The 25588-nt window shown below is 49.4% G+C and overlaps 1 protein-coding gene across 2 annotated transcripts; it reads left to right on the forward strand.

Moving 5' to 3' along the window:
• The first annotated feature begins 256 nt into the window (after positions 1-256).
• Positions 257-23397, forward strand: SNX19 (sorting nexin 19). 2 transcript variants are annotated; one of them, XM_064634552.1, is made up of 11 exons: positions 259-2262; positions 2623-2761; positions 3503-3603; positions 3725-3844; positions 4106-4236; positions 5349-5445; positions 5691-5856; positions 8137-8266; positions 18711-18895; positions 19693-19780; positions 20605-23397. In XM_064634552.1, exons 1-11 carry the CDS (start codon positions 739-741, stop codon positions 20780-20782), a joined length of 2859 nt encoding a protein of 952 aa, XP_064490622.1. In that variant the 5' UTR covers positions 259-738; the 3' UTR covers positions 20783-23397. The 2 variants fall into 2 exon arrangements, 1 of the variants encoding a protein (XP_064490622.1); XR_010424990.1 differs by lacking the exons at positions 19693-19780; positions 20605-23397 and adding an exon at positions 10043-10245 and having other exon boundaries at positions 257-2262; positions 18711-18826.
• Positions 23398-25588: the final 2191 nt, after the last annotated feature.

Genomic DNA, 25588 nt, shown 5'->3' on the forward strand with positions numbered 1-25588 from the left:
TTTAATTTTTAAATTTTATTTCTCATCCATATGAATAATAACAATAAGGATAAATAAAAGATGAATTGATTGCGTTTTTACACTTTTCCTAACGCATCTAAAATAAAACGTGTGGAGGTGGAAACTTATTTCGCGCTGCTGCGAAGTCTTAAAAAATTATTTTTTTTAATTTTTCATTTTTAAATCTCAACGACTCGGTTACGAGAACTCCCGTGCGTCCTCCGCGCCGCCAGGGGGCGCTGTAGGAAGCGCCGGGACGGAAGCGGAAGTAGCGGACGGTGCCGCCGGTGGGCCCGGGCGGTGAGTCGGGGCCAGGGGTCTCGATGTGGCGGTGTCGGCTTGGCAGCGCCGGGGCTGTGGGGTTTTATGTTGTCGGTACCGGCTGAGTGGGCCTGGGCGGTGGGGGCCTGAGGAGCTCCGGGGTCCGGTGAAGGGACCGGTCTGGGGGTCCTTGACAAGCCCCAGTGAGGGTCCCGGGTGGTTGAGCCCTGGTACCCAGTCAGGGGGTCTGGACTGTTGTGTTCCATGAGCCCCAGTGAAGAGCCCGGGCTGGGGCTCCCTGACGAACTCCAGTGCCTGCTGAGCGTCCTGCTCAGTTGAGCCCCAGTACCCCCTCAAGGAGCCCGAGCTGGGGGGGTCCCTGACGAGAGCCGGTACGGGGTCGAGCTGTGCCAAGCCCTATCTCTCGTTGACCAGCCTGGGTGTTTGGCGCTTGGCAGCCCATCTGCCCACCCCACCATGCCGGGCCAGGGCCCCTCGGGGTCCCGCCGGCCGCTGCTGGCCCTGGTGGTCGCGCTGGGCTGGCTGCTGGCCCTGCAGCTGCTGCTGGACCTGCGGGCGCTGGGGCTGCTGTGCGGGGCCCTGGCGGTGCTGGGAGGCTGGCTGGGCCCCCCGGCCCTGGTTCCCCGCGGCCGCCGGCTACGCCTGGAGCGCTTCGTGAGCTCTCTGCGGGCCCCGCCCGGCTGCCCCGCGGACGAGGCGCGGCTGGAGCGGGAGATCGCCAGCACCATCCGTAAGGTGGTGCGGGATTTCGTGGCCTCGTGGTACCGCACGGTGAGCAGGGAGCCGGCCTTCGAGGCCGAGGTGGAGAGGGCCATGGTGGGCCTGGCTGCGGAGCTGCGGCGGCGCATGGCGCGGGTAGACCACCGAGCCCTCGCCCGCCGCCTGCTTCTGCTCTGCGGGCAACACCTCCAGAGCTTCCTGCGGGCACGGGACGCCCTGAGGGCCGACCCCAAAGGCGGTGGGACGCTGTGGCAGGAGTACAGCCGGCTGGCAGGGCCGCATCCTGCCCTGCTCAGCCCCGCGGCTGAGGTCGGATGTGCCCGCGCGGCCGTGGAGACGCTGCTGCAGGCGTTGGTGCCGTGGCCACACCTGGAAACGCGGACGGGCCGCTTCGTGGTGGTGGAGCTGGTGGCCTGCAATGTGCTGCTGCCGGCCGTCAGGAAGATGTCTGATCCCGACTGGATCAATCTGCTGCTCATTGGGATGTTCTCCAAGAAGCCCCGCGGTGGAAAGCCCCACACTGCACCCCCAGTGCCAGATTCCTTGCCCTTCCCAGCACAGATGGATACGGCTCCTGCCGGGCTACCCCCCTCCCCGAGGGTTGTGGAGGGGCTCAGGAGAGAGGCAGAGACTGCTGGCGAGGAGGGAGAGGAGATAAGGAGGTCGTGCCACACAGAGGAGCCTTTCCTGCGCCCCCAAGCCCTGGGATCCCTCTTCCCCTGCGAGGGTTTGGAGCTGGAATCCTCCACACCCAGTGTGGGCCAGGACACGGACCTGCTGGCACCATCCCCCACTGGGGAGCTCCTTGATGAGCCCCCCCAGGACCCCTCTGTGCCAGAGGGCCTGGCCTCTTTGGAAGATGGAACCGGAGACCTGGAGGAGGGTCCTGCCCCCAGCTCAGATGTTGGGCTGCTTTCCACCTCTGTCTTGAGCTCCTGCCCTGACATCCAGATTGAGCCGGTGGTGGAGAAGGAGGAGGAAAGCCCAGCAGTCCCCAGGAAGTTCTCCTCGCAGAGACTCTCTGTTCTGGGGAGAGATCTGGGGGCAGCAGAGGGCCTACCACATATCGCCCCAGAGGCCGGGCAGTCCCTGCCCCTGCTCTCATCTTCCCCAACAGCTTCCATGAGCACCTTCAGCTTTGAGCCCCTGAGCAGCCCTGACGGGCCGGTCGTGATCCAGAGCCTGCGGATAACTGGGACCATCACTGCCCGGGAGCACAGTGGGACTGGCTTCCACCCATATACCCTGTACACTGTCAAGGTAAGGGCTCCCCTGGCATTCACCTCTTTTCCCAAATCCCTGCCCTGACTGGAGCACTGGTGGGTGTTTGGAGGTGAGGATTTGCTTTGTGAGTGTCTCCACAACAAATTTTGTCTGGCAGTGAGGGAATATCAGGCACAGGGTGTGGGATAGGAGTTCCCACTTTTAGCCAAGGGTCACATGAGGCTGGTAGAGTCTTTTGTGTTCTGTTTTTGCCAGTTGTTCCATTGGGATGGGTTCCTTCATCTTCAGGGAAGGGTTAATGTGAGGATGGAAGGGTCCTGGGAATTTTGGGGCCAGCAGCGCATTGGGATTGTTTTGGGAATGTGTAAGGATTATTCCTGTTGCCTTCCTCCTCAGTATGAGACAGTCCTGGAGGGTGAGGGTGCAGGGAGCCTTCAGCAGGTGGCTTATCACACCGTGAACCGCCGCTACCGGGAGTTCCTCAACCTGCAGACCCGGCTGGAGGAGAAACCGGAGCTCCGCAAGTTCCTCAAAAGTCAGTGCCTGCATTAACTCTTGGAGTAAATCCTCTCCCTCTCATCCCATTCCATGCTTCTCAGCTCTGAGGGTTTTCTGCCCTGCCTGTGCCCACATCTCTGTTGTTTTGTGCAGAGCTGGCTGGAGAGTTTATCTCTTTTGGCCGCAAATTCCAGTGTTTCAAAATATTCTTTTTTTTTTGATCACAACACCCAGTTTTGTAGCTTTGCACCTTAACAGTGAGTGGAAACACTGGTGTCTGAAAGAATCTTGTTTGCATAGAAGAAAATAGAAATATGTGTCAAACATGAGCTTTTTTTAGGAAGAAAACAGTATTTCTTCTAATGCTACTTCTATATAAAGCTCCATGGAGTTTAGCATGTTCCAACATAATTCCTTGGTTCTGACAGATTGACTACAAAACTGCTTTGTTGAGAATATTCGGGCTCTTGGAGCAATTTAGGGTCCTTGTTCTTGCTGCTTTTAACTTAAAAGCACGGAAGATGTGAAATCCAGCAGAACACAGATTCCATATGGATTGAAGGTCTGATTCAACAACCCTGGTTTGAGGGGTGTCTTGCCTTGGGCAGTGTGTGGTGATAGTCTTAACTATGAGAGCATTAAGGTTTTAATACAGACTAAAATCTGTATTTAGATTTTAAAATCTTAATTTTTAATCTTGGATTTTAAAATCTTTTAAATTAAGATTAATTTTTTTCCAGTTTTCTCGAACGTGCTCATGGCTTTGTTTCCTTTGTAGACATCAAAGGCCCAAAGAAACTGTTCCCTGATCTCCCCTTTGGAAACATGGACAGCGATAAAGTGGAAGCCAGGAAAAGTCTTCTGGAATCCTTCTTAAAGGTGAGATATTTGTGTACCCCTGTGAGCTAAAAGCAGATGTGACATCAGATCTCTTCTACATTACATAATCAAGCTGGGAAGTTGACTCCAGAAAGCCCTAAATTTCCATCTCTCCTTGCAGCAATTGTGTGCAGTCCCTGAAATTGCCAACAGTGAGGAGGTGCAGGAATTTCTTGCCCTCAACACAGACGCCAGGATCGCATTTGTCAAGAAGCCCTTTGTTGTCTCCAGGATAGACAAGGTAGGAAAGCAGGAGACTGGTTACCTGAGCCCCTTCCACCTGGACATCTCTCTTAGGCTTCAGCGTCTATGAGGAGCCAAAAAACTCCAACATTCTGTAGCTGGGCTCAGCTTGCTCAGAAAGCCATACAGCTGGGGAGGGTCAGACCCCATCTCAAAGAACCTGGGGTTTAATAGAAAATACAGTGCAAATTTGAAAACTCTTAATATCTTTAAGGAGTAAGGATCTATTCAGTAATTAATGGCACTGCTGGCCTTGCAGATCGTCGTCAATGCTATTGTGGACACTCTGAAGACGGCATTCCCCAGGTCAGAGCCCCAGAGCCCCACGGAGGATCTGAGCGAGTCTGAAGTGGATGGAAAGTCCCAGACAGATGGGAAGAAGGCGACCAAGTAAGGGCTTCTCCAGCTTTGCAGAATAAGGAATTAATGCATAAACTAAGCCCATTGTGGGAAAGAACTGACCTGGTGCTTTATGTGTTGTTGTACTTTAACCAAATTACTTTCTTCTTCCCTTGCTGTTATCCAAAGGATTTCCCAGGAATGCTCAGGTTTCCACAGAAGGTGGTTTTCTTCCTAGGGGATCTGTCATGTGCTGCCATTTGCCAGCAGAGACGCTGTTGCTCCCGGGGAATTCCTTTTTAACCTTAAACATGTGCATGACCCATATATGTCATGAGTAACTGGAAAATGCAGCTATAAATTATCTACCTGAAGGTTCCCTCCTGCCTCTCCCATGTGTTCCACACAGTGGCCTTGCAAAAAACACATTTGAATGTTTATTTAGGAGTAATATTGAAGGTCATTGCATGTGTGTTGCTCACCAAGTGTTTATTGGTGCTACTGGCAGTGCCAAACCTCATTGTGCTCATTAGTGATTCTTCCCTCACTGAAGAAGGGAAGGTTTCTGCACAAATAGTGCTTTTTCTGGAAAAAGCTGCTTTGAACAAAAAGGCAAACCAAAAAAGTACAAGTTTGGAACCATCTTGGCTGAAAAGGACATTCCTTAATGATAGACATTATTTTATGATTTGTCCCATAATCCTGAGCATCCTTTTATACTCTCCTTTCTGTGTGTCTTTATGATTGGATTTCGCAATCCTGCTGAGTATGTTTCATCTCAGAGGCTTTTCTGAACACTTCCCTGAGTATGCTGGAATGTTCACACCTTACTGATATCTGCCTACATCTGCCTGTCGGCTTCCGTGTAACACACCTGTCTGTGTGTGGAATGTTGGAAAGCCTTGGCTCAGGTATAGGTCAGGAAAAATGCTTTAATGCTTTTTTTGCCTGGTTTTGCTGCTACCTCTTAGTTATCCTGGGTGCAGGTGCTGGTTTTGAACCACTTTAGGTCTAATCAGGCTTTCTAGCTTGGATGTGGCACTGGGCAAAGATAACCGGTCCTGGGTCTTGGCTGAGGCTTGTCCTCGGTCTTGGTGGAGGCTGGAAAACTCTCACTCACAACTTGCAGAGAAAACTGACTGTGCCATGTCTCTGCTTTTCAGGTCCAGGCTGAGGTTCTCGTCTAGTAAAATCACTCCAGTGCTGAGTGTGAGTGAAGCTCATGACAGGATAGTGTACTCCATCAGGGAGGGCAGCGCTGTAAGTTCATATCCCTCCTGGAATCCTTTCACGATCCCAATCACTGCCCTGTTTGGGTGCTGGCTTTGAATAATCCATGTGCACGAGGGTTGTGGTTGCTGCAGCCTTATTCCCATGTGCCAGGTGGAAAGTAAGCAAGCCTGGATGTGTTGTTGGCTACACCAAGTGCAGACAAAGGAGATGGGTGGTTGTCTGATCAGTGGGATCCAGGCCTGTGTGGTACTAATATAGCATGGCTTTTGTAGGTCTCTGGCACCCTGTCGCTGGCTGCTATGGAATCCTTCATCCAGAAGCAGGAGAAACTGCTGGAAGCAATCCCTAGCAAAGCTCCTGAAGGCGAGGGAGGCAGAGAACCTAAGGGAAGCTCTGTGCAGGAGGATGTGGATGGGACACATCTGGACACGGACTCTGGTGAGCTCAGCCCCTCTGTTACTGCTTTAATTTCTCTCCTTTGGGACCACAACAGCTCCAACAGCTCCAATCAATTTACAGGGTTTTCAGGACCTGTTCTTCTTGCCCTTGATTGAAGGGGAAGCAAACTGAGTTTTTCCAGTCCTGTTTGGTGATTGCTCTGGGCTTTGTTGAAAGCAAATTGAGTCTTGGCTCCTCTTGGATCTTCACCTTTGCGGACTCAGCACTGTCACTGCACAAATAAGTTTTTTAAGGACACAGTGCTTAAACTGGCAATGTTATAAAATCAAGCTCCTTGAAACTGAAAAATGGCCAAATTGCAGTTTCTTGGTAGTCTCAAATTAGCCTTGATATGTCCATGCACTATAAAAGGACCTTTTGAGATCAAGTTTGGATAGATTTGATGGGAGTAGCAAAAATGTAATCCCAGTTCAAGGAATGATGTTCCCTTTCTGATTCTAGATCCCTCCTCTGAAGCACAGGGGTGCCACAGCTTCTCAAAACAGTTACAAGATTATCTTGAACACGAGCGAAAATATGTTCTCTAATCTTTTTCTTGGAATTGCTGAGCTGTATCAGCTGGAACTTCCCCAAAGTTTCTTTCCAGTGTTTCAAGTTGGGCAAGCTCTGACATGTGCTTGTGACAGGATGGGTCTGGTGTTCTGAAACTCAGCTTGTGCTACCAGCTTTGCCTATAATCTTGGAACACATGGTTTTGGGGAGGCAGGACTGGAATTGGAGGCCAGGGCTGTGCACCAAGTTCCCTGAACTCTGAGGGAGATGGAATGTCAGTGATGGCAAATGCCTGCAGGTCTGGGATGTTTCAGGCTGGGCTGGCAGGGCGAGGGGAACAAACGTCTGGAGCAACTGGATAAAAAGGCAGCCTGTGTCCCTGTCTGCTCATGGAGTGACTTCTGGGAAGAGGTTGGCCAGCATCTCTCTGAGGAAGAGGACTTGAATGCTCCAGGAATAAATGGAGCTTGCTGAGGATGGTCCCTCTATGAGGTTGTGGGGAAACTGGACAGCCTGCTTCTGGCTCTGCACTGGGAAGTGAAGTCTCAGAGGGCAAAGCAAGTGAGGAATAGCTTAGACGTGGCCCAGAGCAAGAGGGCCAAGTGCCCTGTCTTTTCCAAGTGAAGTGGCCTGGAGTTAATTAGTCCTGCAGTGGGGAGAGGAAGAGGAGGGAAGGAGAAGGTCCAGAACCCCTCTTCCCTTTATTTTCAGCAGTAGGTTGTGTGTGTAAATTTTCTATAGGCAGAGTGGTAGGAAGAATGAGGCATCAGGGAATCCAAATTAGGAAAAGCTGCTGCACCTGATCTCACCTGGCCAACCTGGCACTATGCTCAGGTCAGGGTGCTGGCCCTAGGAGTGGCTGGCCCAGGCAGGTTTGTGGCACATTAAATGAGCCTGTTCAGGACAACACCTCAAGTGCTTTGGGGCCAAAAGTAATTCTCCAGCAAGTAGAAAGTGTTTACACTGAAGGTTTTGATGTGCTCCTGAGGATCAGAGAGAGGTTGTGCTGTCCCAGGCTTGTGTCAGCAGGGATATGTGAGGACGTGTATGGGTTTGTGTTTTAACATACATGTGGTTTATCCACCTTCCTGCAGAGATTGGGATCTGCCACACGATGGCAGCCTGCAGCCGCCATCTGGAGCCTTGTGCCTGGGAAACTCAAGGAAGAGCGGAAAATTTTCCTGAAGACCAGGAAAATAGTCCTCAGCAGTGTAGCTTTTGCTGGCTGCAGTCACTGCCTGCTTTCTCCCCTTTTTGGGCTCAGTTCCTTCTCAGTGAAACAGAGGGTTTATCAACTATCGGTCCACATATAGGGATGGCAGTGTGCCAAAAACAGATGAGAAAGCATCCACCCACTGGAGCCTTGTGCCTGGAAAACTCTTGGAAGAGGGGAAAGTGATGGGGAAGACCAGGAAAATAGTCTTCAGCAGTGTACCTTTCTCTAGCTACAGTGACTACTTTCATTCTCACCTGTTTTGGGCACATAGTCATCCTCTCTTCAACTGAGAAGGAACTGAGCCCTCGGAGCAACTACATTCTGGTTTGGTGTGGCTCTTTGTGGGGAGATTAAGGCTGCTTGTATGGAAGTAGAAGTGAAAGAATGGTAAGGGCAGGCTCCCTGGACTGGTTGAGCTGCAGCAGGTCATCTGTGCATGGCACAAAGTGCCAGACTTGGAGGAAAGAGTGAGTTTGGGATGATGCTTTTCACCAGGTTTGCTCAGGCACTGAGTTGGTTTCTTCATCTGACCCTCCTCTTCCTCCTGGCAGACTCTGAGACAGCTTTAGCTGATCTGGCCCTGGATGTGCTTCGCCTGGTGCTGGTGGATCACTGGAGCTGGCTGTGCACAGAGAACATTCAGAAGGTCTTCAACCTGCTCTTTGGGACCCTTGTTCAAAGGTAAGGCCTGAATGAGCAACCTGGCAGCTCTGGGAGGGTAAATTCCCTTTGGAGTCACAGTCTTAAATGGAGCTCATGCCTGAGTGTGGGTAAATGTTTTCTAAGCATCAAACAAGGTTCTGTAAAGAAGGTGCTGTGTAAAAGAAACCTCTTGGAGATTTGCACTAGGAGCTGTTTTCCCTGTGAGCAAGGATGCAACTGTAGCAGGCAGCTTGCTATCCCTTAATAACAGGGAAAGGAAGGATCCAGCTCTGGGAATGGGAGTCTTGCCTCATGAAAAGGCAACAGTGCCCAGCTCCTTGGCTTTCCAGAGAGAACCGGCCTCCTGGTCGCACTGCCCAGTGGCTCAGCTTGTTCTATCTACAAAAGGAAAGTAAACAGGCCGAGGGAACAGCAACTTGTCAAAAACAGCTCAGAGTGTGGCCTGCCAGGGCCTCTGCTCTCACTGCTGCACCCCCTGCTCTGGCCTGGGCCAGCAGTGCCTGTGCCTGGGGCAGGGACATGCACATGGAGTGGGAACAGGCTTCCTTTCCAGCTAGGATGGACTCGCCAAGCTGTCCTGGGGCCAGTGCCTCTGGGTGGTAAGGCTCTAGGCCAAGACACACAAACAGAGCATTCCTGTTTTCTGGTGTAGGTTGGTGGCTATCACTAACTGAGGATGTGGTTCTTTAGAGCCCTGAAGGACTTGGGCTTGGGAGAATCTTGGAGCAGAGCTTTTCCCGCTCTTGCAGGCATCCAGAGTTGGCATCAGAATGTGCAGGGCAGCACATTATAACTGAGCTGGTAACTTAAACTGCACTCAGTAGAGGTTGCCAAAGTGCTTTGAGGTCAGGCACTGCTACCTTCACTCCTGGGTCTGTTCCTTTGGGCGGCAGGAGGTGGGCGTTGCTGCCATTTTTCCAAAATGGGATCTGATCTCTTGGGAAATGAGCTGGAACCCAATCCCTGTGTGTAAGCAGAGAGGTATGAGAGCTTGAACAGGCACGTCATCACCTCCTGTTAAGCTGTGTCCTGCTCACCCAGGGAACCTGCAGCACCCATGTGTGGCATTGGTATTTTCCACTAGAAAGCTGGGATACACACAACATGCCTGGCTCTGAAAGGTGCAGGAGCTCTATGAGTTGTGCTGGTGGAGCAGAGTGAAGGGAGTGTGTTTGTAGCTGCTCTGCTTCAACAGGTGTGGGTAAACCCACTGCAGGCAGAGCTTTGCCTGGAGGTGATATGGTGGCTTCTCTGTGTCACCATCAGGACAGGGTGCAAATACAACCCCTTGAACAAACCCTGTGTCCATGCTGAAATCCACATGTTGAGGTTGACTCTGCTCTTGTTCTGGGACAGTCAACAGTCCACAGGTCTGATGTGAAGGAGACAGGGAAGGGACTTGCACAGTGGGAACTGACCTGTTGCCAGGAGGATGGTGTTGCTCGTGGATTGCTGCAGGGAAAAAAGTAGATGTGGGCATCATCCCTTCAAGAGATGGTCCTTCCCTGTTCCTGTCAGTGGGTGAGATGGTATGGGGCAGAAGGGAGGTGCCCTGGAAGTGTTTTGAGTGTTAGGAAGGGGATTGCCACTAGGTGCTCCTCTGCCAGTTTGTATTTGGTGAGTAGATGCTGCTCCTGCTGCCTCCTTGCAGCTGCAAGATGATTCTGCTCTGGCATGAGGCACATTCAGTGCAGAGTGATAGAAATACCCGCAAACCAACAAAAAGCATACCAAGAACAAGAACCAGTTTCTCCCAAGAGCCAATCTCCCTCTCCCTTGGGGTCTTTTTCACAGTGACATCAAGTGATTGCTGTGACCACAGTGTCCATTCTGAGATCTCCCTACCTGCTCTGTTCACCGTTCTCTGCATGGAGCATCCCACCAGACTCCTCTTTCCCCTCCTTCCGTAGCTGGAATAGCTGGAGCCAGGCACTATCCATCTCCCCTGAGTGTCAGTTGGATGGCAGGGGGAGAGGAAGGCTCCATGACCGAAAAAGGTATTGTTAAGTAAAGGGAGGCCGTGTGTGCGAGGCCCCGATCTGCTTACCCCGTTATGTAACAGGGAGGGATCCTTTTTAGGAGCCGAAAGGAGAGGCGGGTGGAGAGGAGGCGGACGGGCTGAGGGGTGGGAATGACCCTGGGGCCAAGGACTGCTTCCAGCAGCCTCTCTCTGTGTGCTGGGTCTGTGCCTGTAAACAAACCCACTGCCCCTTTCCAGCTCCACTCCCTTCCCCTGTCCAGCTCTTGCTCCCCTCCCATGGGCTGGAAAGGCACATCTCCTCTCTTCCCTTGGGAGGCTGCAACAGGAACCTGTTTGCAAAGTGGACTACCTGGGGGTATTCTGGGCTCCGGGAGTGTTTGGTGGAAGAGCTCAAACGCATTTGGAGAATCCGGGTGCTTTTTAGAGCCTTGTGAGTCAAAGAGGTGTTAAAAATATATGACAAGCACGCAAACCATGCTGTGGCTGTGAGCCCACACCCTGCCCTCAGTCTGGCCCCACTGGGTCAGGGGTCTGCCAGTGCCACGAGGAGCTCGAGACAGCAGTGGAGCCAAGGGACAGCCACCAGCTTGCTGCTCCCCTGCTCCCTCTGCTCTACTTTCCAGACAGGAGCCCCAGCAGAGTGCCAGCATCCCCAGGATGGATCTGGGAGTGTTTGAGGTGCAGATACAGGTCTGTAAGCTTTTCCTAGCTCTTTCCTGTGCAGCACAACAGAAAGCCATAGAGTGCAAACCACTGAGTGGGGTAAAGTGTCTTGGCTCACCCTGGCTGTCTGTCCCCTGAAACCTGAGCGAGGCTGGGGCACAGAGGCCGTGCTGGGCTCAGAAGTGCCTGTTTCTGAAAGGAGCATGTAGAACTACTCAGACAGCTTTGATAGTGTCATGTTCCACTGACGTGACTTAAAATAAATGCAAATCATCCCTGCAAATCATCCCAGGAGCTCACCATTGCTTGGCTCTGCTCTTTGCTTTGGGTGATTCCACTGCTACTCCAGGCTTTGTCCCCTGTCCCTTCATCCCTCAAGCAGGCGGGTTTGGGGAGGTGACGTTTCAGTCCTGGTGAGCTGTAGGTGGACAGCCAGGGATGCTTTGAGACTGACTGGAGGTGACCATAAGGCTTTTGAGAGCATTCTTGCAAGTTCTTGCTGTCACCTTGGCTTTGGGGCTCTTCTGGCCTGTCACTGTCAGCCCAGGTGTCACAGACACTTGTGCAACTACCGCTGTTAAGTCAGTGAGCTCTGTAGCTTCAGGGAGCTGCCTGCTACGTGCTTTTTATCTGATTTTCTCTTCTTCTTCCTTGATCTCTGTGCCAAAAGAACTGGCACAAAGACCCTTGGCAGCTGCCTTGATCCTCTTGACTTCAAAGTGCTGCCAGTGTCTGACCCTCTTCGATGTCCCTGAGTCAGCCTGTGTGCTCGGGCAGCACTTGTGGGATGGGAGTGCTGGGAGCACAATGCCCATGTCAGGGAATTCTGCCCAGCCCTGGAGCCATGCAGGGGCCACATTTGACAGCCAAGATGGTGCCCCAGGCCTCATCTTGCTGCTGGAGTGGGGGTCAACCCAAAGCTGGGCTATACATGTCACCCAGCAGAGGTGGTGCCCTGGGGTGGGATATGGCTGTGTGTGGACAGACGTTCCCTGTGGAGGCTGCCTCTTTCCTCCCTGCATTATCTTTAAAAGGCATTAAAGCCAAGGGTTGACTCATGCTCTGCAGGTGCCAGGAGAAGCCAGGAAGGTTTATGCTAAAGCTGTGGCTTGTCCCACTTTCCTTTGGCTTTGTGGAGCAGTAGCTTCCCACTCTAGCCTTGGGCAGCATCTCGGAGTTTTGGTGGCAGAAACAAGCAGCCAGAACTGCAATATGAATGCAACTGGAGCAACTAAATCCACTAATTCTTCTGGTTGTTACCAGGGGGAGTTGATTTGGGCATGTTGGGGAGGACTGCACGTGGAGGGGCTGTGCTGGCAGGCCCAGGTTCGTGGCAGCAAAGTCCTTGTCCCTAAAAACCAAGCCAAAAAATCAGCACCAGACCTAGTAAATAGGGGAACCAACCTCATGGCATCTTAATCTTCCTCTCTGGATTTGGCTATTTGTGTTGTAAGTAGTAGCAGGAATCACAGGCCTGTGGTATGTCAGGAACAGCGATTTCAGGACTGTATGTGTCTTCATGTGTATATGTAAAGTAAATACAAATCAGATTGGAAGTGGGCCTCGATTCAGCTGTCTCCAACCACCTGGAAATTTTGGATCTGGCTTCGAATCTCTGTCCCAAACAAATTTTTTTTCCCTCTTCTAGAAGCAGCATTCTTCCAAAAACAGCCACTAGAATGAAGCAAGCACTCTGTGCTTTGATAACAATTGCAACATTATTTTAACTCGAATTCTGTTTCAACAGTTGCATGTGCCAACTTTTTTTCTAGATTTAAAAAACCACAACAAATTCCTATTTCAGATAGAGCAAAGAAGAAAAGGATGGAGAGAAATTAATGTGTCCTTGTCGTTTTTAATTTGCCCTGGTTTTTGAAGGGTTATTAGTAGCTTTATGTATTTTCATTCTGAAGTGGGCTAATGAAGCAATTGCTCTGAGCAGGGCCTGGCTGAGACAGCCTGGCCTCTCCCTGGGGCACCACTGAGAGCTTAATTGGCTCTATAAATGCTTGATGAAGATCTTATCAAAAGCCAGGATGCTTTGTGAAAAATCAAGGACGTTTGGATTTTTTTTAACCACATGCTTTCCCCCCCTTCCCTAAGCCCCAAAGCATCATAGGGAGATCCAAGTGGATAAAAGCAAAACCAGAGCAGTTTGGGTGAAGACATTGGAGTCCTGTGTGTTTCCATGATTTCTTTTAGCAGCAGGTGTGTTTTGAGGGAGCAACACATAAAATGGTAGAGAAATCCCAGCACCGAGGTGTGGTTTCGTGCCTACAGGGGGTAATGGTTCCTTAGTGTAGGGAATGATGTGGTTTTTTCTCCTCTCTGCCCCACAATAAGATGTCCTGCACACCCACATCTCCCAGGGTAGGAAAATCCCTCTGCCCAGGATGTCTGGCCTGGGTAATTCTGATAAGGAATGATGGATGCAGATGCCACAAGTGTGAACTTCCTGCAGCTGGGTTTGTTTTTTCTTCCCTCAGTGCAGAAATGGGGAGAGGGACCCTGGCAAGACACTCGGTTTGAGGGAAGACACTCAGCCTCCTACTCAAACACTTCATCACTCTGTGTTCAGCTGGGTATAGGATGGGCTGTTCACAACTGTAACTGCAATAGGGCAGCAGGAGAGGAACACTTCTAGTAAGAAAAGAAGGATAGTTCACTTTGCGCATCATGTGTCATTGGCCAGAAGTTTAAAAAGACTCAGGATGCTTTGTGTTCTTAGATTTATGGAGGATTTTTTCTTTTCTTTCCTATTTCCTTCCTTGGTGCAGGGTTTACCTGGACAAGTGTGGAGTTGCTTTGAAGGTGTTGAGCTGAGCCTGATGCACATCTCTGCTTGTGGCTGTCTGGAGAAGGTGTATTTAGGCTCAGGTAGCACGTGCTCGAAGCTGAGCCTGGGGGCAAAAAGTCTCCATTTATGTTTCTCAATTTTAACTGTGCCCACTGCAGCTGCTGCTTCATTTTTACAGGCATTGCTCAGAAAGGTTTTACAGTCACAGCACTGAAATGTTGCTCCTCTTGAGTCAAGGATATTCTTGTGGTTCAAGGCACAGTTTGGGGAGGAATTTGGATATTCTGTGATTTGGTCTGGTGATTTAAGCACCAGCCTTTCTTGATTTCAGGAAGAGTCATGTTTGCATGACTTGTGGTTTCCAGATGTTGTCTTTTTCTTCAGTCATTTTCACTACCTTAGTCTCATGGGCCTTTTTTGAGCTCCTGGATAGCCATGCTGAATTCCTCAGGGAAAGGGGGCCCTTGTTCTGCGGTGGAAGGTGGTCAGTGTTGAGCAGGACTTGCTACTCTTACACTCAGCTCATGTATAGTTATGGAGCTGTTTGTATTTATACAGCTAATGCAGAGGGGCTCTCTCATCTTTGTCTTCTTCCTAATGTGGTCTCCAGTTTGTGTTTGTCTAAATCCTTAAAATCCCCAATTTTGGGGAAATCATAATTGCTATAGCTTCAGATTTTAATTATAATCAGAAAAATTTGACTTCACTGTTCCTTAGCTCAAGTGATCTCAGTTCTTATCCTCAGATGAGAAAAGCAGAGTTTGACCAGCTTCTAGTAAATTTGGAGTACTGTATGTCTTTGGCCATTCCTGGTCCATCTTTATTTTTCAGACTAAGCAAATCCAACCTATCCAACCTTTCTTTGCTGAGCTCCCTCCATCTGCAGGTGAACCCTCTGGATAGTCCACTTCAGTGCGTGCATCCAGCCAGGTAAAACTGATCCCAGATGCCGTGTCTTGCCTGTCCCTGACTCCCAGTCTGCCTTTTCCATAGGCTGCTCCTTCTTAGCAGCCTTTGTTGCATCAAGGTGCTGAAGGAAGGCCCAGGTGTGTCCCCGCCAGGCCTTGTTTTTCATTCCCAGGGTGTTCCAGTCTTAATGGATCCCTTCAGCTGACTTTGGAGTTCCATCTTAAGGCACGGCATTAATTTGGCTCTTTTTTAGCAGCCATTTCATTCCCCCACCAGCAGCTATTTCCAACAGAGGTCCCTTACAACATGGGCAAGTTATGCACCTCCAGATTACCTTCCAGGACCCCATAGCCTTTGGAATCTGTCTCTTTGCATTGGGCATTATCAAAGCATTCAAATGTCTGAGCCCAGGAGGTCACTTTATCTATTTCTGGTCTCAGCTGAAGTGTAAGGAGATGGCTCAGTGATAGGTGTGTTTTTTCTGTCTTTCTTATTAAGGCTATTTCTTCATGAAATAGCAGAATGGAAATAGTAACCCATCAGCCACCCAAAAATAAAAATTTTTGTCTATTTGTGTTTCTTGGTGGATTTATTTCTACCTGGGAACAGCCTGTGTGTGCTTTCAATGTGGCACATGGATCTCAAATGCTCAGGCCTTTAGTAGCATAAAAAATCATCTGTGACCTGCTGGCGAAGGTCAGCTTTGAACCAGCAAATCTTTGGAGTTCCTGTGCTGTTAATCCCCATCCTGGTGCAGCAAGTCTGCCTGGTGGAAAAATCAGTTTGCCATTTTCTGGGGTTTACTCAGGTAGGAATTTTCAATAACATTGGTGTGACCCTCCCTGAGCTGCAACAACAATAGTAGGAGTTGAGGTGGGATTCTTGGGGTATCCTGTGCAGGGCCAGGAGCTGGACTTGATGATCCTTGCGGGTCCCTTGCAATTCATGATATTCCATGATTCTATGAATTATTTTGCTCTTCACAGTTTAAATGCTCCTGGTGCTCCCCCTGTGAATGTTGTGCAAATGGAAGGTTATTCCCTCCAAATGGGTGTCAGTGGTGACTTTAACACATTCAGGTTGAGCGGAGGTTGGAAAACTCTTTGTGGCAGGTTTGGATATTTTCTTTTGAAGTATCTGAGAGCATCAGCTGCTCTCCCAGGGAGGATTTAGAGCCAGATGGACCAGTCTAGACAGTTCTTCTCCTGGTGCTTTTGGAATGGCTCCACACCCTGGTAGACTAGCAAAAGGGGACCCAGAGCAGAGTTGCATTAGTCTTTGTGTCATGTGCACCCAGCTTTGTTTTCTCCTTCTTTCTTGTCCCTTTTCCTGTTTAATTCCTTCTTTTATTGTATACTTGTGCGTTTGGGTGCTTCTTCATCAGTTGTCTGAGCACCATGTGATGGGGCAAGTTGACCTCTTCTCAGGAACTTGCATGGAGCTGTGGCATTTATTGGTGCAAGACCCATGGAGCCATTCCCAGATCCTGCCCTTTGCTTCCCAAAGTGGAAGGCAGTGAGCTGCCAGACTAAGGAAGAAAATCCATCAATGGTGTTTCACAACTGTGAGATGCAAGATCTGTGAGCACTCACCTAATCACAGTATGTGCACATATGATGAGATTTATTGGTGTTACTTATAGGTCTTGATGCCTAATTGTGGTGATTTTATGGAAATAAATGGGCTGAAAATGTGATGTTGTTTGTGTGGGACCTTCCAGCATTTATCAGTTCTCAACTTGCCCTTGAGCTGCCTGGAAACATGTGCTGTCTTTAGGTTCAGCTTTCTCTCTGCTCAGTGTTTTCTTTACTTTTTGCTGGTTTAGGAATGTTTCTAAGGAAAAGAAAGCTCATTCTTTGCATTCTGCAACCTTTTTAACGCTGGAAACTGGCTATTGCTGTAATGAGGTTCAAGTCAATGTTCAATCTGATCTCCTTGGTGCAGGTTGATTGTTTGCACCCAAGGCTCTGAATTTCTGTTGCTTGTCACATGTTTTCTCAGCCAGGAAGGCAGGCTGTGTAGAAAAACATGTTAATAAAAAACTACGTTAGTGAAAGCTCTTGGCCCTGGGAAAGTCACAGTTTAACACTTTGATTTGGTTAGGAATGGCTGGAGGGTTTAACACGATCCAAAGTGTTAAAATCTGCTGATGGCTGGAGATTAAAACAATTTTAATTGTATTTCCAACATGGGCTTTCCCAGGCAGGACTGGGACACTTTGTCCTCTAAGACAGGTGGAAGCTTCAGATCTCTGGCATTATCTTGTAGCAACATCAGTATGTGTGGTCCCTGGTGAGGCTGAGCATAAAGAATGTGTCTTCCCATTAGTGGGATCACTGGGATCATTGCCCATGCTCCAGTAGGACCTTAATCTGAGAATACGAGGCCTTCCTGCTGCACCAAGGCTCCTTTTCAGATTTTTAATGGACATGTCTTGGGTGTTCGTCCCTCAAGACTTGCAGCTTGGCACCTCATTTCCTGCTGACGAAGGGAACGTCACGTTGCCACACTGTCCCTGATGACAACCTGCTTCCTTTTCTCTGGTTACCTTTAGGTGCTGCTATTCCCGACTCTCCACTCACATTAGCCCAAGTAAAGCCCAAGTAAAGACACCCTTGACCTGAATGGCTCGCCTGGGAAGAATGCAGACAGTCTGGCAGAGCGCAGGTTAAATAAAGTTTGCCTTGGCAGGGCCTGTGCTCTTGAATGGACTGGGAGCTGCTGGGGAATAGTGGTGATGGAATTGCAAGCATGAACACCAGCTGCCAAGAGAAATGGGTCTCCTGGCCCTGCTGGCCGACTCCTCTGCTCTGAGAATCTTTGAAGTACTGGCAAAATCACAAGCCTTTTCCCTACCTCAGCACTGTGCTGGTATTCCCGTCTTTGCTCCAAAGCCTCCTGGACAGTGGCACTGGGCCCTCATTGTTGCCAAGTCCTGCTAAACCAGGGGACCACAGGGAAACCCTGTGGCATCAGGGATTCATCCATAGCCTCTCCTAATTCTGAGAGGAAAGATTTCAGGCAGTGGCAGGTTCTGACTGACAGCTCTGGCTTTTGCTGTTACATCGGAAGGGATTTCACATCCAGGAAAGAGGGTCCATATGGTTGATTTAGAAACTCTCCCAGCACTTGTCTGGTGGGGACAAACCCGGTGCAGCTGCAAATGCCTCCAACCTGTTTTGTGGAGCAGCATTTCAGGCTCTGCAGGTTGTTAGTGTATAAAGGACACAGTCCTGACCCAGCAGGAGGGCCCACCAGCAATTCTGTTGGATTTTGGATGAGAACAAAGAAATTCTTTACTATAAGGGTGGTGAGACCCTGGCACAGGTTGCTCACAGAAGCTATGGCTGCCCCATCCCTGGAAGTGTTCAAGGCCAGGTTGGGCTTGGAGGAATGTGGTTTAGTGGAAGGTGTCCCTGCCCATGGCAGGGAGTGGAACAAAATGGTCTTTAAGGTCCCGAAACCAAACCATTCTGTGATTCTATGATTCCATTGCTTGCCATCAGTAGATGGAGCAGGTGTGAAGAGTAGGAAAGCAGAGGGCCAAGAGCAGAGGAAAGCAGTAAGATATTCACGACTTGCCATCCTTGGACCTTGTTTTGGTCTCCAGGCAAGACATCCTTGACTGTCTTGGTGGCAGAGGGACTGATGAGAGGAACAGTGGCTGCCAGAACATGCTTATGTCCTTCCAGTCTTTCCTGGGTGTTGTTTTTAGTTAAAACACCAGTTTTTCCATCTCTGTATTGGCTTGTGCATGGAGATAACTTATGAGCTTCAGGCTAGTTGTATCCCTTAGCTTTGCTTCCATTAGGAATCAGCGATTCACTTGGATTCCTGTGATTAGCAGGATGATGGAGCTTTTCATGGCCTTCGCTTTTCCCCTGTGACTTTACACATGTTTGTCCATAACAAAGGGATCATATCCTACTTCTGGTGCATGGGAAACTCAGCTAATTAATACTTAAGAAAATATTTGCTCTGCAGACTTGAAAACTGCATGTTAACGAATGCAGCTGATTTAACCCTTCCAGGGCTCCTGATGGGCAGAAATAGCCTGACTTGGTCCCAAGCCTGACTTTTCCTAACCTTTCTCTGTCTCCCTGTGCCCACAGATGGCTGGAAGTGCAGATGTTTAACCTGACCTGCACCCAGCGTTGGGTCCAGTACCTCCAGTTGCTCCAGGAATCCATCTGGCCCGGAGGAGTTTTACCAGCAGTGCCTAAACCCCCCAGGACAGAGGAGCAGAAGAAGGCAACAGCAGATCAGGCCCTGCAGAGCCTGATGGGGATCTTGCCTAGTAAGTGTGTCCCAGGGACTTGTCAGTTGCCCTTGGGAAAGAAAAGTGGCTGGAGAACCCTCCAGTGCACTGGAATCTGTGGAAATGTGGTTAAACGCTGAGATGGAGTTTGCTTGTGCCAAGGCACTAGGAAAGGTTCATGACCCTTGAAGTTTGAATGGTTTCCTGCAAGCAAAAATCAGTTTCCCAGTTCTGGATAGTTTGCATAAGTATTTGGGGAGCAGCACAGCTCAGAGAAGAAGGACGGGTGTCTTGGTGATTCCCACATGGGGACTGGCTGCAATTCCATGCTTAGAGTGGTGACGCAGTTCCTGCCAAGCCACCTCACCCAAGGCAGGGCTTAGGAAAAACAGAGGCATACTGTGCTCCCACTTGCTGCCAAAGGGTCCCATGGCAGAGAAGAGTCACTAGGCAAAGCCTGCGGCTTTTCCACTGGACTGAAATCCTGAGCCCAGTTGCACTGGATTTCCCTCTCTTGAAGTTTGACTTGGGGACCTTAAGCATTAAAGCACCTGCTGGCTAATCCATGTGAGTACAGTCTGAACTTTTAACTCCTTGCTGCAGTGTAAGGGGCCCTCACTATCCTTTGGTAATCAAAAAGCACTGCCAGTATGTGCCCTTCCAGCCTGGAATACTTTCCTGGCAGTCCGTCCTGTCCCTGGCTGTTCCCTGTCATGGTGATGCTGGGCATGAGATGCCTCGGGCTCAGAGCACCATCACAAGCTGCGATTCAGCACCCACCAGGAGAAAACTGACCTGTGGAAATGTGCAGTTCCTAAAGCACTGTCTCTTTACAGATGTGATCCAAGAAATCCTTGGGACCAGCAAGTGTCGGATGAGTTGGAACCTGGTGCTGGAGTCCCTGAGCCAGCCTGTGATAAACAGGTATGTGGATTTTAGTCTTTACCCTGATGGCCTCTGATGGGGGTCTGTGAGCTGTGCTCAGGGCTTTGCCATGCAATTCTTGCTTCCAGCTGCTTGGCACGAAACTTATCTGGCTCATTATCCCAGACTTGCAGTATTAGAGGGCACCTGGCTTGTTTGTGATGAGGCTGCATGTCCAGGACCTTGGTCTGGCTGGAGGTTATTGAGTCATATTAATTATGTTGTTAGGCCTGCTTAGTTAGGGGATGTCAGGGAAGTAAGACAAATCCTAGTTTAGTTTGTTTTTGGAGGAGCTGCAGATCAATGTAGGGGGGTATTTTTGTCTATGCCCAGCGCTGTGAGTTTGGAAAGCAAGGGTTTGGTAATGGACTGCAGAGAAATGAGGGTCAGACTGGACATCAGGAGGAATTTCTTCACTGAATGGGTTGTTAAACATTGGAAGGGGCTGGCTGGGGATGTGCTGAAGTCCCCATTCCTGGTTTAGGAAATGACTGGACATGGCACTCAGTGCTCAAGGTGGCATTCAGTCAAAGGTTGGACTTGATGATCCCAGAGGTCTTTTCCAACCTCAGTGATCCTGTGAAACACATGTGCCACCTCCCTCCAGGAGGTGTGTTTGTGTTTTCTGTGCTGCTCAGCAGCTTCAACGCACGCTGAAGGGTTTGGGGGAGGTGGAATAAAAGCTGAATCATCCCTTAAAACATTCCTTCCAGGGTCTGAGATCATTCCTCTTTCCCCTGATGGCTGTCAGAACACACCTTCCTCATGTGAGCTTTGCCTCCTGTGCCCTGACCAGCCTAAGCTTTGTCTTCTCTCTCTTTCAGGCACCTGGTTTTCTGCCTCTTGGACATTCTGCTGGAGTTCTTGGTCCTGAAGGGCTCCAGTGAGGAGCCCAAGGCTGCAGCTGTGGCACCATCTGCTTATGGTGGACTGGACAAAGCAGTAGGACTGGTCGAGCCAGCAGTGGGGGAGAGAAACAGCCACAGGCATGGGATGATTTGATTTTCAGTGTTTACTAATCATGTCTGGGAGCTTCATGTACAGAATATTTCCAGCCAGTGCTAAAGGAAGCTACTTCCAGGCTTCTCTCTTCCGGCCAGGTGGTGGATTAAACCCAGCGTCAGGGACTGAACATCTACTGTGTATCTGTTCCATTGCTGACCTGATGGAGAGCCTGGAATGAAGATGCCTGAGCAGTTGGAGAAGGATATTCAGGCTGCTCACAAACCCTATAGTCTTGCCCATATTTCTGAACAACTGTAACATCTGAAGGCAGAGATAGCACGTAAGATTTGCTTTTGTGGCATCGGGCTTCACCTGGCACTGGCACAGAGAGACTTGATGTGATGGGATCTTGTTGTTCCTGCAAGAAGGTGAAGGGAGGGGAAATGCTGTCCCTGCTCTTTAATCATCCTGCCTTGTGCCTGCAATGCCCAGTTGGTGTTACTAGAAAGAAGATGGGGAGGGAATGGAGTGTGGAGATGTGGTGATAGTCCTGAAGTCAGTGTCCAGCTGCCCAAATACCTGGGAGGTGAGAGCAGTGCAGGAATCAAAGCTGCTGTCCTGCCTTAGTGACAAAGATCAGCTACTTCCCACTGCCACTGCTCTGACATGGTCTAGTTCTTCATCATCTGCCTGATCAGTAGGATGCAGGTGGACTGTGATCCTGGGAAAGAGAACTCTCCTCAGGCTAAGGAGGAATGGCAGCTTGGCTAGACTGTAGGATTCCCTTTCTGAGTCATCTTTTAGTCCCTGGGGCTGTCACCTGGAAGGCACAGGAGAAAAGAAGTTGACCCATATGTGACACAGCAAGGAAATCAGCTCCCACACAAAAGTGCTTGTCACGGGAAGTTCTGGAAGAGGAGGGAACAGCCAGGGATGAACAGCCAGTGGGTCAGATCACAGCAAAGGGCTTGAGAGTACCACCTGAGCTCTGGTGTTGATTGTGTGTCACCTGCTTTGGTTTGCTGTGCAATAGTTCTGTGCAGAGGGCTCTGGGAAGCTCATCAGGTCACCATGTCCTACCTGGCACAGAATGGACATGGATTTGGCAGCTGCTTCCCCAGGTTGTCCAAGACTTGAGTGGTTTGTAAGCTAATGCTGCTCAGGTCTCAGTACAAAAGGACAGAAATGCACCAACAGACTGGATTGATGATCTTTTTTGGTGTATTTCTGGGAGAAATATGATCTGAGCAGTGCTGGATGTGGCTGATCAAGGCATTCTCTACAGATCAAAGGGGAGGGAATCATGCAGGATCACAGCTACTGTCTGTTACAGTACTACATGAGGCATTTCATCTCATAGAATCGTGGAGTATCAGGTGGGAAGAGACTGCCTGCTGTTCCTTGGAGCTGTATGCTCCATGGCACATTTGGAGGGAAGGCAATGCAGCTCCAATGTGCCTGTTCTGCTCTTCCCAGAAGAGCTGCTTAATAATGGACCCGCAGCAGTGTGAGCTGCTTCCTGCTTCTGTGTGTTTTGTGAAAATACAGGAAGGGATTGGCTTGCTGTCTGCAAATATATTTTTAGGGAGCTCTAAGGACATGCCAAGATTAGGCAAAATCCAATATAATGAAGCAAAGCAGTTTTGCATCACTTTATCAGAGCCGTTTCTCAGCAGTAACACTTGGGAGATGGTAGATTGGCCACTTGCTTGGAAAAGGAGGGAGGCGTAAAGTGTATTAGGCAAAGAGTTGGAGAGTGCTTTGGGATAGTCCCAAAGCAGAGATTATTGGGAAGGAGGGCTCAAATATATCCTTAAATACCTACTTGGAGAGCAGCTGCTTCACCCTGTCTTTCACTGCTAGGCTCGTTTCTCTTCTTTTTCCTGTTGCTTCCATTTACTGCCCCAGCTGTCAGGAGTGGGAGCAGGAGCCATTGGCCAGGGATGATGCAGCAGAGCTCTGTTGTGCTTGGTGCCTTCCCAGATGCTCTTGTTGTGCTTGTTTGCTGTTGCTTCCTAATTAATTGTGTGGTTTGGAGTTCCAGGACCCTGGTCTGTCATTAATTAGGGATAATATTAAGGATTAAATTAAGGACTGTAAATTATGCACTGCCAGCTCCAGGTCAGGGCAAAAGTCTAGCACGGTCCTTACACACACTGGATATGGCACTGGAAGAATGAGCTGATGCTTCTCCTTTGCCAGGAAGCCCAAGTTATCCCTGCTGTTAAACCTCATCTCTGCAATTATGCAAATGACTGAATATTCAGGAAATAATTTGTGGGTACTGCCAGTTTGGGAGCTGATGCTTTGCTGGGATGGTGTAGCCATGATCTGGGGTTGTACCAGCAGGAACATCCCCCTCTGTGTTTATTTACGTGGGAGGAGCTGGGGCAGAGAGAGATGAAGTAGATTTACTTACATGCACTTTGAAGTCAGTATTGGAGTTGGAAACAGACCTAGGAGTTTGGATTGCGAGATCTTTGTTTTAATCTCCAGAACCCCCTTTCTTGTCTCGTTTAGGCTGAGCCCTTTCTCATGCTCTCACTGGCTGGGCTTCAATCTCCCATTCCCTCCTTGGTCTGGTCTCACAGCTGAGGTGAAGTTGCCCAGGAGCAAATAGCCCCTCTCTGGATCTTGTTGTTAAGGAATAAAAAAATCCAATAAAAAGCTCAGCTTTTTTCTCCTGCTAGTTCTTTGCCTCGCTGTAATTTTGGGATTAAATTGAGCACAACGATGGCAAAGGCAAACTTCTGCATTCAGAGGGGCCGGAAGTTTTATTTCCATTGGACTAAGACTAGAAAAACTGCTTTGGTAAAACAAGCAAGGTTGACAGAATAACTTTAGCTTACCCTGTATGTGTCGTATTCCCTTTTTCTGCAGGAATTTGTAGAAGGAATTTGCAGAACACTTCAGCCACCTCTTGCTAAAGGGAGGGTGGGGAGAGCAACCAGGTTTGATTTCAAAGAGTTGCAGCCTTGTGTCACGTTACATATAGAGCAGCATGTGCTTCTGGTGGGGGACAGCTCTCCAGGGTCCCTCTGCATGTGTGTGATCTCTTCCATCTCACTTCATGCTGGTTTTGTGGCATTGAGGAAAGAATTTATTTCCCCCTGCCTCAGTTTCCCCCTAGTTGACTGGAAGCTCCTTGGAAGCAGGAGCTGCTCCTGTGGACAACAGAATACAGTGGTAAGAACTTCAGGGCACCACTCTAAGCTAAACATTCCTGTGTTGAGACAAAGCTTGGTTGTTTAATTGTGTCTTTAGGGGGAAAAGTCCCACCATGCACTGACTCCCCATTGTATTTCCTATATTCAACCCTTTGTATCAGCTGTTTATGGTGCTGCTGTTTGAATCTGGGTAGAATTGTCTCGAAAACCTGTTTTGTTGTTGAATGGGAAGCAAACCTGCACTCCCAAGTACCTGTGTGCAATGATATTTTATTTCAAACTTATTTCTTTGTCTGGGTTTGAAATTTGCCTTTGATCAGCAACTGTCTCTAAGGCAGCCCTTGTGAAGAGAACAGCAAGTAGGGGAGAAGCCAGAAAGGCCAGGTGGCAGTGGGAAGGTGGGGACAAGCATCTCCCAGGTGTTACAAAATGCAGGACAGGTGACAGTGGGTGTGGGACAGTGGTTTTTCTTCCTGGCACACAGTGGTTTTCCTTCCTGGCACACACATGCTCAGACACGGGAAAGACCACAGTCCTTAACAGCTTCATCAGGAATGAGGACAGTTTCCCACCTCTCGCAGCATCAGCATTCCTGCTTTCTCCCTGCAACACAAACTCCTTGGTTTAGCCTTGCCAGGGAATGTGAAACCAGGGAAGCCATGTGGAGATCTATTGCCTTTCTCCTGGAAGACAGAGAAAGACTCCCAGAGAAGCAGGGATTGTGCAGACCCATCCCCACGTCCCTTGGGCAGTGGAGCTTAGGAAGTTCCCTTTGGAGCAGGAAAGCTGGTAAGCTCTTAGGAGGTAGGGAATGTCTGAAAAGGAGAAATTCCATGTGAAATTTGAAATATTATGTTGAAGGAAAAAAAAATGGAGGAAGAAAAACCTGATACAATCAATGCTTGGGTCATGTATTATTGTGGATTAGCTATGCCACAGAAGGATCCTGTTCACCCCATGGAATCCATTCCCTGCAAGCTAGTGAACATTTGTATGGCACATGATGTGGGAATCGTGGCTGAAGCCTAGTTCCCTGGGATAATATCCACCCCGGGGTGGATTGGGCCATTTCCAGTGTCAACAGCCAGAGGATTAAGCATTTCTCTCATCAGAGCAGGGGATAATTAATACCAGATCGAACTTGGGGCTGAATTTGACACCGAGTGTGGCTTCACCTCCTGCAGGCGATTTGTGGGGACTGGGAAGATGTTCCTCTGTCCTGCAAGGTGCAGGGATTGCCTTGCAGATCCATAGCTACTGGGATGGCATTGATCTTCCCAAATGAAGCTGAGGGTGAGCTCTCAAGGTAGGCATTAGGGAAAACCTATCAGGAAGACTGTCCCTTCCAGCCAAAAGTTGGAAGAATAGAATCAGGGTGCTGTGATTTGCTATCATCTGGGTTTAAATGTAAAATCCAGGGTTTGGCACTTGTGACTTTGTTGAAATAAATTAATACCTTTATCCTGGCCACAGTCCAGGTCAGGTAATTATATTCTTCCTACCTTAATGCCACTCGAGCCCCTGTCTCCGCTGGATGTGCTGCACTCTAATTCCTGTCTGGAACTTGCTTATTATGTTACAAAGTCTTTCCTTTTTCCCCTCTGAGTAGAATTTGTGCACAGAGCACCACCAGCCCCCAGCTCTGCTGAGCTGCTGAAATAGCCTGGAAAACCTGCCTTAGGCATTTGACTGTGCC

The sequence above is a fragment of the Pseudopipra pipra genome, chromosome 23, assembly GCF_036250125.1.
Source record: "Pseudopipra pipra isolate bDixPip1 chromosome 23, bDixPip1.hap1, whole genome shotgun sequence".
NCBI lineage: Eukaryota > Metazoa > Chordata > Aves > Passeriformes > Pipridae > Pseudopipra > Pseudopipra pipra.

What these genes read in the sequence shown, in the direction of transcription:
- SNX19 (XM_064634552.1), top strand. Translation starts at nt 739, where the DNA reads ATGCCGGGCCAGGGCCCCTCGGGGTCCCGCCGGCCGCTGCTGGCCCTG. An exon ending in ACATCTGGACACGGACTCTG is followed by an intron (nt 5,857 to 8,136) that starts GTGAGCTCAGCC and finishes TCCTCCTGGCAG; the next exon opens with ACTCTGAGACAGCTTTAGCT. An exon ending in TTTGGGACCCTTGTTCAAAG is followed by an intron (nt 8,267 to 18,710) that starts GTAAGGCCTGAA and finishes CTGTGCCCACAG; the next exon opens with ATGGCTGGAAGTGCAGATGT.